Here is a 13970-nt window from a genome sequence, read left to right on the forward strand (position 1 = left end):
TGAGGCAATACGACACGCATAAAGGTGGTGAAAAAACATGACCAGGCTGAAGATTTTCAACAATATTAACCAGTTCATACGACTACACACACCCTGAAACTTCCTGGTTATCAATGGCCTTCATTTCAAACACATATTTCACCTTATCTATCCCACACTTCTTAGGCCCTCCTCTCTACCTATTACCTAACAACTCTAAATCGTAAACACTTCCAAAACCTATTGTTGTCTATTCTTTCCCCATGACCAGACCATCTCAAAATACTATGATCCAGCCTTTCACTTCCTTCACTTTCCTTTTGTATAACTACAAAATCCTCTTCCCATAAATTCATTTATACTTCATATACTACGTAAACCATTAATTTCTTCATCTTCAGTTTCTTTTATTAGCAATAACTATTAATATTTCAAATTCATATAAGAAAGTGATTCGTCTCCATGGGGAATTCAAGTCTCACCTCCCAATCTTTAGGACATAGTCTTCATTTATTACTTGGCCTATTCTGTGACTCAATTCGTTTATAAAAACCAATCTCTTTCCATTCTTGCCCCTCCTACAGCATTTCTCGATCTTCGTAATATCCATTTACCACTAATGACATATTTACTCCAGCCCACATTTCTTCCTCTTCCAAGCTTTCAAATTCTCTCAACGGTTCCAACAGTGTCTTTTTCATCCTAATCTGACTTATTGACCTCAACAGTGAGTTAAATACCTGGTAGCTAGGATGATGAGGTAGATAAAGTTTGAGAGGAGTAAGGCTTGCAGACAACAACCTCATCCAGAAAGAACTATTCTGAACTTTGGAGACTGATGTGGAAATTCTATAAAAATTAAATATAATTGTTTATTACATGGAGATATATATATATATATATATATATATATATATATATATATATATATATATATATATATATATATATATATATATATATGCATATATTGTACGGACACCTTCCGACAAGTGTGTTTCTATGTCTATAAACCTTTTGTATGTATTTCATGCATTTGTATTTAAATTTGAGATACTTTGTTCTGTAACAGTAAACACGGAATTCTCCGCTCTTTCTTCTGATATAATAATCAAATATGTATATTTTATATTAAGATTATTATTCCATGATTTTTGTACCAAAAGAAACACAAATTTAACCCTAAGCCTGGCTAATCCGCCTTAGGCATTTTTCCGTGCTACTTAGACGTCCGCTCGTTTCTATGTAGTCCAACTCTCTCGTCAATAAATTATCAGTGTAGGAAACTGTTTCTCTGTACCCTCACAACTGGCGACCCCAGAGCAGAAATGCCCTTGGACACTCCTTTCCATTAGCGTACTTAAAACGGCGCTCATTTGAGTGTTTTGGATAGTGAGGTATAATGAGACCGCCATTAATGGACTAAATACGGAACTCTAATGAGCGTTTTGGCGAAAAAATTTCCGATGCCTACCAATGAGTCTACCGGTTTCGCGGCCGACAAGGCCACCATATCCAACCGACCCGCGACCTTGCCCGCTGAACAACACACCAACCTGGCGAACATCAAGCTCCCATTATTCTCACACAAAAACGTCTCGGCATGGCTGACCCAGGCAGACGTTCAAATTCGCATTGCGGGACTCACCCGGGAGACTGACCTTGCCAACCTCATACTGTCAGCATTTCCAGAAGACGTTTTTAACAGGTTGACACAATGGATCGAGTCCCAGACAGGTTATCCATCATACACAGAAGTTCGGGCTAAACTTATAGAGCTCTACTCTCCGCCTGTACCTGAATGTGCCCACAGAATTTTCAATCTAATGCTGCAACCCCTCGGGGACCAATCTCCGACACAGGCATGGGAAAAATTGCAGAATTTAATTTTTCTCCCCTGCCGAGATGCAGACGGAAACAAAAGGAAGATCGACCTAGGCAGAGAAATCTTCCTACATCGCCTTTCACCAGAAGTCAGGATCCATCTCCCGCAACCCCACCAGCAGGAAACAGACGACCTCATCTGAAGAGCGCAGTATCTCTTCGATGCGGCAAGGGCCTCAAAGCTCGCCGCAACCAACACCATCAGCGAAGTATCAGCGGTAGAGTCCACCTCAGACCAAACCTGCGCTGCTATCACAAGGCCAAACTACCGTAACCACGAACTAACATGGTGTTTCTACCATAAAAGGTTCGTTAAAGATGCAAGACGTTGCGTGCCGCCCTGCTCATTTCCAAAAAACAGCCCAGGCGGCCACGCAAAGTGGCCGCAACCTTCGCCCCCACGCACAATGCCTTCTACATCAAAGATTCCTGGTAGATATGGGGGCCACCCACTCCATATTGCCACCTACAAAAGCTGAAAAGAACCAACCAATCACTCTTCAACAAGCCTTACAGCAGCCAATGCCACATGTATAAAGAGTTATGGGACGAAACAGATGAAACTCTACTTATTACAAAGGCCTCTCACTTGGAATTCTATCATCGCCGATGTTACAAACCCTATCCTCGGAGCAGATTTCCTAGGCCATCACGGACTCCTGGTCGACATCGCCCAAAAAAGATTAATAGACATTGATTCATTCCAATCCACAGCCTTAACCCTGGGCCCGTCAATGCCCGCCACTCACTCTGTTTCTACCCACAGATATAACATCCTCCGCCATGAATTCTCGGACGTATTCAAGCCAGAGTTACGACCGACAACAGGAAAACCCGCTAGGCACGGCATCTACCACCACATAACGAGGGGCCCGCCAACGCATGCAAAGTTCCGCCGCCTACCACCTAACAAACCCCACAACGCAAAACAGGCCTTCCGGAGGTGGAAAGAATGGGCATATGCAGAAAGGCCTCCAGCCCAGGGGCCTCCCTTCTCCACATGGTCAATAAATCAGATGGGACATTTCGTCCGTGTGGAGATTACAGACGCCTTAACCTGGTCACCACACCTGACCATTATCCTTTGCCCAACATTCAGGACCTCACCAGGGCCTTGAATTGGGCAAAAGTCTTCTCTAAAATGGATCTTTTAAAATCCTATTTTCAGGTCCCTGTCAACCCCGACGACATTCCAAAGACGGCCATCATCACCCCCTTCGGCACCTACGTCTTTGCATACTCCACTTTCGGACTCAGGAACGCCGGGGAGACGTTCTAGCTACGTAGACGACATCCTGATATTTTCAAAATTGCAAGACGAACATCTTCATCACGTTTGAACCGTTTTCCGTCGACTCCAGGACAACGGCTAATCATAAGGTTTGACAAGTGTACTTTCAGAGGCGATTCCATAGACTTCCTGGGCCACAAAATCTCCAAAGAAGGCGTACGTCCCATAACATCAAAAACCAAGGCGATAGAAGAAGTCCCACCACCAAAAACCATCAAAGAACTACAAGAATTCCTTGGAATGGTTAATTATTACAGGCGTTTTATCCCTAACATTGCAGGTATCTCAGCCCCACTGTCTCATGTCCTGAGGGGTAAACCAAAATCGTTGTCCTGGAACGCAGAACAGCAGTCAGCATTTCAAAAGATGAAAGCAGCCCTTGCCAAAGCTACAACGTTGGCCTACGTCACCCCAGGAGCACCCCTGCAGCTGACCAACGACGCCAGCAACACAGCCTGCGGAGCCGCCTTTGAACAAGTGGTCAACGGCTCCCCGCAGCCTATCTCCTTCTTCAGCAAAAAACTCAACGGTGGCGAGAAAAAATACAGTACTTTCGACTGAAAGCTCCTTGCAGTCTACACAGCGGTAAAACACTTCAAGTACCTTTTAGAAGGTACCACTTTCACCATTCGAACCGACCACCAACCACTTGTCCACGCCTTCACAAAGACAGGTGACGCCTGGTCAACCTGTCAACAAAGACACATCGCCGCCATCGCAGAATTTAGATGCACACTCCAATACGTACCAGGGAAGACAAATCCAGTGGCCGACGACCTCTCCAGGATAGAAAAAAACACCGTCCACCTTGGCACTGACTACGAGGACCTGGCACATGAGCAACAACTCGACCCAGAAACTCCAGCCTACCGGACAGCCATCATGGCTTTAAAATGGGAAGACGTTCCGTTACGGTCATCTAACACGACCCTCCTCTGCGACGTCAGTACTGGCCGTCCCAGGCCCCTGGTACCCTCCTCTCGAAGAAAAACAGTCTTTGACATAATACACTCCCTCTCCCATCCCTCGGGCAGAACGACGGCAAGAATCACATCCAGCAAGTTCATCTGGCATGGGATGAGGAAAGACATCACCCAGTGGGCCCACAGCTGCGTCAACTGCCAAACAAGCAAAATTTCTCGACACACAACATCAGAAATCGTGAACTTCAAGCAACCCATGAGACGTTTCGGCCACGTGCACATCAACGTCGTTGGCCCTCTTCCCCCTTACGGAGGGGACCGCTTCCTGTTGACAGTCATCGACAGGTCCACCCGGTGGATCGAAGCAACCCCTATGCAAGATTCATCAACACCCTCCTTTTAAATAGGATCAGCAGTTTCGGCGTTCCAGACGACATTACAGTACAACCGACAGGGGGCCGGCCTTCCTGTCAGATGTCTGGGGCGCCCTCACACAATCATTTGGGATCACCACCCACAGCACAACCTCCTACAAACCCGCTGCCAACGGAATGGAGGAACTGGCCCATCGGTCCCTCAAAGCTTCCCTGATGGTCCGTTGCTTCGATGACAACTGGAAGGCCCAGTTACCCTGGGTCCTCCTAGGACTACGCACCACCCCCAGATCCAACGGAGAACCATTATCAGCAGAAAAAGTTCACAGAGAAACTATAGCCGTGCCAGGCGAATTCTTACCGACGTCATCCAACGAAAACAACCAGACCCCGGAAAGAATCAGAAATGCCGTAAGCAAATTCACTCTATGTCACCGAACTTTCAACGACACAACAAAAACTTTCATGCCCCAAGATCTACGGACATGCGACTTCGTTTTCATACGTGACGATGCCCACCGACCCCAACTAAGACGCTCATACAAAGGACCCTACCGAGTCATCGACAGAAACTCCAAAGCATACCTTCTACTTATCCACGGAAGAGAAGACTGGGTCTCGATTAACAGGTTAAAACCAGCATTCATCATTTATGACGAACAATTCACATACAAAACAGGGCGTCGACCAAGGATACCTCCTCAACAAAAGAAAATGACGCATAATACCGCCACACCTCAGCCAGTCGAGAACCCAAACCCAAGACCACGGGGAGGAATCCTGTCAAAGAAAAACACAATCAAGGAATAAACAAAATTCTCCACCACGACAGTCCCGGTCCGGAAGAACCCTGTACCTTCCAAGAAGATTCAGGAACCAAGGTAGTTAACATATTTCCTACAACTAAAGGAAAAATACTTTTATTTATATAACTCTGTGTGTTTCTATGTCTATAAACCCTTTGTATGTATTTCACGCATTTGTATTTAAATTCAAGATATTTTGTTCTGTATCAGTCAACACGGAATTCTCCACTCTTTCTTCTGATATAATAATCAAATACTGTATGTACATTTTATATTAAGATTATTATTCCATGATTTTTGTACCAAAAGAAATACAAATTTAAACCTAAGCCTGGCTAATCCACCTTAGGCATCTTTCTGTGCTACTTAAATATATATATATATATATATATATATATATATATATATATATATATATATATATATATATATATATATATACATATACATATATATATATATATATATATATATATATATATATATACATATATATATATATATATATATATATATATATATATATATATATATATATATACTGTATGTATAAATATATATATATATATATATATATATATATATATATATATATATACTGTATATACTGTATATATATACATATATATATATATGTATATATATATATATATATATATATATATATATATATATATATATATATATATATATATATATATATATATATATATATATATGTATATATATATATAATGTATATATATATAAATATATATATATATATATATATATATATATATATATATATATATATATATATATATATATATATATATATATATATATACATATATATATATATATATATATATATATGTATATATATATATATATATATGTATATATATATATATATATATATATATATACATGTATATATATATATATATATATATATATATATATATATATATATATATATATATATATATATATATATACACAGTGGTACCTTTACATACGAATTTAATCCGTTCCACAACTGACTTCGGGTGTAGAAAATGTTCGGATGTCGAAACGAATTTTCCCATAAGAATACATTGAAATAGGATTAATCCGTGGTTGAGCCCAAAAACCTATGATAACTCCTTAATAAATTACTACACATAATTACCCATGAGAATAATGCACACTAAATTAGATAACAGACATGTAAAAAAGAATAATTATCAAAAAATAATAAATAAGAAATGGGTTTTTAGCGTCACTTTACCTTAGAAACTCCAGTGCAGGTGTTGTTGGTCTTGCTAGCAGAGAGGAGACAGACGGGCGGCGAGGAGGTAGAGAGGTTAACTACGAAAAACGTACACTACTGTAACTTATTCTAACTTACACTAAGTGAACTTTAACATAACTTAGCTTATTTATTTTTTTTATTTTCATATTTTATATATTTTTTTAAACTTTCTTTTTTTCTTTTTGATGATTAATTTTAATCACTTTCACTCTCTCCACTTAAAATTGATTGAATTTTTTTCTCTTCACTCTTTGCCGTTTTCTTTGAACCACTTCCTTCCTCTTCATCACGAGTTCGCTTTGTAGTTTTTTTAAAGAAGCTATCGATAGAACGTTGCTTGGTACAGCTTTTCAGAATGTTTCGAAAATAAGTTAGGGAAACATCATCAAACTGCACAACGACACAACAAACCTGCAATTTCTTTGGATGGTATTTGTCGATGAAGTCGACCACGTCTTGATATTTTCCTAACAACTCTTTTATTTGCGCCGAACCTATTGTAAGTTCACTCACACGGACGCCATGCTCATGCTTTTCAATAATTCCTTGCTTTACTTCTAAAGAAAACATTTCCATATTCCTTTTCTCATCACTACCACTACCACTTGCGAAACTAAGCCTTTTAGGACCCATGATTTACGTAAAATACCGTAAAAGGATGAACGTAAAAAATCACGATTAAAACAGTACAGTAATAGCAGAACGCACAGGGCACAATCGCAAGAAGCCAACGAGAACAGAGGACTGGCCCAAGCCACGCTAATTGAGGGTCCCTCCGAGGTTCAAGTGCTGCCTTCAATCGGCGGAAATAAAAAACACATCCGGCGCTATGAGTACCAACTACGCTTACGGGTATTGTTTACTTCGGGTGTCGAAAAAAAATTAGGGTGTAGAGGGTCAAAAATTTGCTCGAATTTTACTTCGGATGTTGGAAAATTCGGATGTAGATACGTTCGTATGTAGAGGTTCCACTGTGTATATATATATATATATATATATATATATATATATATGTATATATATATATATATATATATATATATATATATATATATATATATATATATATATATATGTATATATATACAGTAAAAAGATAAGTGGAAATAATGATTGGTAAAACTTGGAATATGATTGTATGCAAGAAAAGTTTAAAGACATTGTTAATAAAAGGAAGGTTGCAACCATGAAGTTTACTTCTGCTAAGGTCATTTACAACCTAAGTCATTACCCATCCATTAAACCTAAGGATTTTTTGCTAAGAGCAGCTAATGTTGCTAAGTTACATCATGAGTCATGCTACTGAAAATAATTCAATTTTTTTCCAAGTGTATTTGAACTGACTATGGCAATCATTAATATTGTTGTTGAGTCACTATGCTTAATAAAAGCCACAAAAAAAATCACCACAATAAGAGCGCCAATCCGTACTACCACGAGTATCACTACAATAAAACTGTCAGCACTCATTTTAAATATATATATTGCTTTACCCAAAATGAAAAGTGCTCAAATTCATTAGCTTTCCAATGCTGAAGCCATAATCTTATACATTAATTCACAATGAGCTTAACCAACACCTGGATAAACTTGTAATTCAATAAGTTGTAGCTCGTCTAAATCAGCAACTCCCAAATTCAATATCCGCTAATAATAGTGGAATGTTCCTCTCTTAATCAACAAATTCCTTGTTGACCACCTTTAGGAGAGAGAGAGAGAGAGAGAGAGAGAGAGAGAGAGAGAGAGAGAGAGAGAGAGAGAGAGAGAGAGAGAGAGAGTTAATTACTAGATATGTAGTTCCATTTCAAAATATTTTGAATTCTTAAAATATTTTAGAAAACTATTATGATTTTAGAATATAGTAAAATTTTCTAAACTGCTGTCTATGCTGTAATGACTACTTTCTCCATGTGCTATAGCACAAGACATACAAAAGGATTTCTAATTACCATAAAACACTGCTTTTACATCAAGTTGCTAGTACTTTGCTGTTATAACCTAAGGCAACACAAACCTTCATGAGTTACTTGTTATGGTATAGAAAAATTAGGCAATTTCTTGGATTTTATTTTACAACGGTGAAATTTGTTTCAACTAATGTATAAATAATAAAAATTTGTGCATGGCCACTCTAACCTTAGTTTATAAAGGATGAAAACAAGACCCAAAGGATGCAGCCTCAAAATAATATACCTGTCAGAATGAAAAGCATTTAAAAGGTTGAACATGAGAAATTATTTACGCTACAACTTAGCATCCAATTCCATCAATGGTATCCAAGAGTTTGATCAAAGCGACAACCTGACATTACGTAAACAGGATCCTGCTTATGAATTGACGACAAGGATTACACACAAGAGCTGTCATGAGTCTCGGATTCTATGTCACCCCTCACATTAAAAATATCTCAGCTTTTTAAAACCTTCTACATCTCAGCACAATGTTCTTAGATGATCTTATCTCAAATTAGTAACAAGCATTAAAACCTTCTACATCCCAGCACAATGTTCCTTTGATGATCTTATCTCAAATTAGTAACAAGCATTAAAACCTTCTACATCCCAGCACAATATTCCTTAGATGATCTTATCTCAAATTAGTAACAAGCATTAAAACCTTCTACATCCCAGCACAATGTTCCTTAGATGATCTTATCTCAAATTAGTAACAAGCATTAAAACCTTCTACATCCCAGCACAATGTTCCTTAGATGATCTTATCTCAAATTTGTAACAAGCATTAAAACCTTCTACATCCCAGCACAATGTTCCTTAGATGATCTTATCTCAAATTAGTAACAAGCAAAAACAATCATGTGAGTTTTGGTCCAAAATTAAATTATCCCTATAAAATAATATCAAGATGTATGAGAGTAATAAAACTTATGATTACAATACTGTAGGCTATATACCAATGCCCTTTTAACATTGCTAACCATTGGCATACTTGATTGCAAATATCATTTGAAAAATCTTTCAGGTCAATGCAAGTGATTGTTTACATATGAAGACTCATTTTCTTCTTCACTTGAATCACCTACACATTTATAATTCCTAAAGTCAAAACTCAGCACAAATTGGCCCAGATTTTTTTAGTACAGTTGCACAGTACATAATGCAATTTAACATGCCCACTAAAATCAAGAGATCGAGACTTCCCTCCCGTGAAAAAATCTGAACTACAGTATCGCAAATATAACATTTCTGAACTGACAAAACTATCTTTGACAATCTACCTTATAAAATCCGTGATCGAAAAACATTTCAATTATGGCTGGCAATCACAAGACCAAAGGATGCAATGCATAAATTCCTTTGAAACAAAAAACTTTCAACATCTGTGTTACAATATATAGAGATAACAAATACTTAGGCCTACTTCATTCTGGAACATCTACCATAATATTATTAAAAACAAAGACAAAATTTATTTGTCAAAGCTGATACTCATCAGATTTCTTAAAATTCATAAAACTAACCGTATTTCAGCAAAAGGTCTCCTCATTATTCAATCATGTACAATCCTTAATAAAAAAAAAAAAAAAAAAAAAAAAAAAAAAAAAAAAAAAAAAAAGAGGCTGAATGAACTCTACTCAGATTAAAGTCTGTAATGTGTGTTATTTAGTGTCATCACTTTCCACATAACTTTTAGTCAACTGTTTTCAGACATTACGAAACTTAATCCTCAAGTATTGACCAATGAATTATGACCATCTATTATCTCATTACAATCTTAATACTCTAAATGAATTCAAATCACTAACTTGCAAGTCACTAAAAGCTACTGACAATAACCTCTAAAGTAAATGAGAATAAAAGATAAATCTGAATACAACTTACTGTTTACCCTTTTCATGAACCTAAATAAGACGACTAAAGTCAATAATAAAAGGCTTACCTGCGATTTGGAGCAGAACAAAGCGATGGCACCAACAACTGACTTGCCATACTGTTAAAAGATGTAAAAAAAAAATGCTGTATCCCAGACAAGTGCTTGAAACAATCCTAATGACTAGCTATTTAAGCACTTAACATGAATCAAGAGGTTTTTCTTCCGAGTTCAAACACATTTCACATGCCAAGAGGAAGACCCTTTTAGAAGTGAGCAAGCTACCACACACAACCTAAAGGAATCAACTAAATCACAGCATGATACCTCATTTTAACTGTGTCATTTACCCCTCTTCAGGGAAAGAAATTTTTCGATGATCGTAACCAATTTTTCCCTGCATAATATATACAGTACAGCATATATATTCATCCCAGAATTCAATCCATTAAACAGAAGAAACCAAATGTGTTGTAATTACAAATTCGTGATTATTCATGAGATGCAACACGAATGGTTTCTGCAACTCATGCTAAGCAACCACTCAAACTATAGTAGAGATTACTGACAGCAAATATCACGGTGAGTTGGAAATGATGTTCACAACAAATTTGTGCCTAACAATTTTATATGGAAAAGATTTTACTTGATTTATCTCTAATTCTTATCTCTAATTAGGCTGGAGGAACGTAGAGAGTAGAGGTCCCCTTTTTTGTTTTGTTTCTTGTTGATGTCGGCTACCCCCCAAAATTGGGGGAAGTGCCTTTGGTATATGTATGTATGTATCTTTAATTCTTACTTAAGTGTCATACCTTAAAATGAAGGTATGATTTATCACTAAAATAAGAGAAAATGGAAAAACATAAATGATTAACCATTGTCCTCTACATATGTTTGCACCATAAGAGAAACTAGTTTTATCAATATTATTAAGACCATATACCAATAATAAAACCAAAGACTTTCAGCATCATTTGACCTTCAAAAAAATGTTTGTAAAATACAATGCATTCAAAATGGTTAAACATTGAAATATCTAGCAACAACACATGCTTACTATGAAACTAAAGTCACTGGTATTGGTATAAGCAGATGAACCAACAGAACTGTAACTGTTAATCATCATGCCCCTAATGAGAACTTATACCTTATGTGAACATTTAAGCTTAAAGAAGAATGCATAAACATTCATACTGTCAAAATACTTTACGTACAGGCTAGAAATGTTATTTTCATTAGTAAAATAAATTTTTGAATATACTTACCCGATGATCATGTAGCTGTCAACTCTGTTGCCCGACAGAAATCTACGGTCGGGATACGCCAGCGATCGCTACCCAGGTGGGGGTGTACTCAACAGCGCCATCTGTGAGCAGGTACTCAAGTACTTCTTGTCAACAAGAACTCAATTTTCTCCTCGGTCCACTGGTTCTCTATGGGGAGGAAGGGCGGGTTCTTTAATTCATGATCATCGGGTAAGTATATTCAAAAATTTATTTTACTAATGAAAATAACATTTTTCAATATTAATCTTACCCGATGATCATGTAGCTGATTCACACCCAGGGTGGTGGGTGGAGACCAGCATACATGTTAACAAAGAAGCTAAGTATCCCGTATTTCATTTTATTAGTTATTCAAAATAACAAACATAAAATAAATAAGTACCTGGTAAGGAAGTCGACTTGAACCATTACTCTGCCTTTTTTAAGTACGTCTTCCTTAGGATGCTGAACGACTCCTAGGTGCTGAAGTATAAAGGGCTGCAACCCATACTAAAGGACCTCATCACAACCTCTAATCTAAGCGCTTCTCAAGAAAGAATTTGACCACCCGCCAAATCAACCAGGATGCGGAAGGCTTCTTAGCCTTCCGGACAACCCAGAAATATTTCAAGAGAAAGATTAAAAAGGTTCTGGAATTAGGGAATTGTAGTGGTGGAGCCCCCACCACTACTGCACTCGTTGCTACGAATGGTCCCAGAGTGTAGCAGTTCTCGTAAAGAGACTGGACATTCTTAAGATAAAAGACGCGAACACTGACTTGCTTTTCCAATAGGTTGCGTCGATTATACTTTGCAGAGATCTATTTTGTTTAAAGGCCACGGAAGTTGCGACAGCTCTAACTTCGTGTGTCCTTACCTTCAGCAAAGCTTGGTCTTCCTCATTCAGATGGGAATGAGCTTCTCGTATTAACAGTCTGATAAAATAGGATAAAGCATTCTTTGACATAGGCAAAGATGGTTTCTTAACTGAACACCATAAAGCTTCAGACGGGCCTCGTAAAGGTTTTTTAAAAAGAACTTAAGAGCTCTTACAGGACGTAAGACTCTTTCTAGTTCATTACCAACCATATGATAAGTTTGGAGTATCGAACGATATTGGCCAAGGCCGAGAAGGCAGCTCGTGTTTGGCTAGAAAACCAAGTTGTAGAACATGTAGCCGTTTCGGATGAGAATCCGATGTTCTTGCTGAAGGCATGAATCTCACTGACTCTTTTAGCTGTGGTTAAGCATATCAGGAAAAGAGTCTTAAAGGTGAGATCTTTTAGGGAGGCTGATTAAAGTGGTTCGAACCTGTCTAACATAAGGAATCTTAGAACCACGTCTAAATTCCAACCAGGTGTAACCAAACGACGCTCCTTCGTGGTCTCAAAAGACTTAAGGAGGTCCTGTAGATCTTTATTGTTGAAAAGATCTAAGCCTCTGTGACGGAAGACTGATGCCAACATGCTTCTGTAACCCTTGAAAGTGGGAGCTGAAAGAGATCGCTCTTTTCTCAGATATAAGAGGAAGTCAGCTATTTGAGTTACAGAGGTACTGGTCGAGGATACGGATACTGACTTGCACCAGTTTCGGAAGATATCCCACTTCGATTGGTAGACTCTAAGGGTGGATGTTCTCCTTGCTCTAACAATCTCTCTGGTTGCCTCCTTCGAAAAACCTCTAGTTCTCGAGAGTCTTTCGATACTCTGAAGGCAGTGAGATGAAGAGCGTGGAGGCCTTGGAGTACCTTCTTACGCTTGGCAGATGTAGCAGGTCCACCTTTAGGGGAAGAGTTCTGGGAACGTCTACTAGCCATCGAAGTACCTCGGTAAGTTATTCTCTCGCGTGTTAACTTTGTCCCATCGTGAGAGGCGAACTTCTGCAGTACCTTGTTGACAATCTAGAACGGAGGGAATGCATATAGATCTAGATGATACTAATCTAGTAGAAAGGCATCTAAAAGAACCACTGCTGGGTCCGGGATAGGTGAGCAAAGTATTGAGAGCCTCTTGGACATCAAGGTTGCGAAGAGATCTATGGTTGGCTGGCCCCAGGTGACCCAAAGTCTCTTGCATACATCTCTGTGGAGGGTCCAATATGTTGGAATTATTGTCCCTTCCTACTGAGACAAACTGCTAAGACATTCAAGATGCCTTGGAAGAAATTGTTACTAGTGAAAAGTCTAGACCTGTTGAACAGGAGAGGAGGTCACTAGCGAACTCGCACCATGTCAGAGAGTAGGTCCCTCCTTGCTAGGAGATGAACATCAAAGCAGGGAGTTGTCCGTGTTGACCTCCATTACTTTGTCTCGAAGGAGAGACCTGAAGCTTTTCCAGGTCAGA

General features: G+C 38.3%; 1 protein-coding gene across 7 annotated transcripts in view; it reads right to left on the bottom strand.

Moving 5' to 3' along the window:
- Positions 1 to 13970, bottom strand: part of LOC137653427 (oxysterol-binding protein-related protein 9) — a 354924-nt gene that overhangs the window by 219046 nt on the left and 121908 nt on the right. For 4 of the 7 annotated variants that reach the window (XM_068386807.1, XM_068386805.1, XM_068386803.1 and 1 more), the window contains one exon: positions 10434 to 10484. The exons of the other annotated variants lie outside the window; for them this stretch is intronic. In XM_068386807.1, the coding sequence (XP_068242908.1) occupies positions 10434 to 10484 (51 nt within the window). The remainder of the gene's footprint in view (positions 1 to 10433; positions 10485 to 13970) is intronic. 7 annotated transcript variants of the gene reach the window in all.

This window comes from Palaemon carinicauda, chromosome 14, assembly GCF_036898095.1.
Source record: "Palaemon carinicauda isolate YSFRI2023 chromosome 14, ASM3689809v2, whole genome shotgun sequence".
In the NCBI taxonomy this organism is placed as follows: domain Eukaryota; kingdom Metazoa; phylum Arthropoda; class Malacostraca; order Decapoda; family Palaemonidae; genus Palaemon; species Palaemon carinicauda.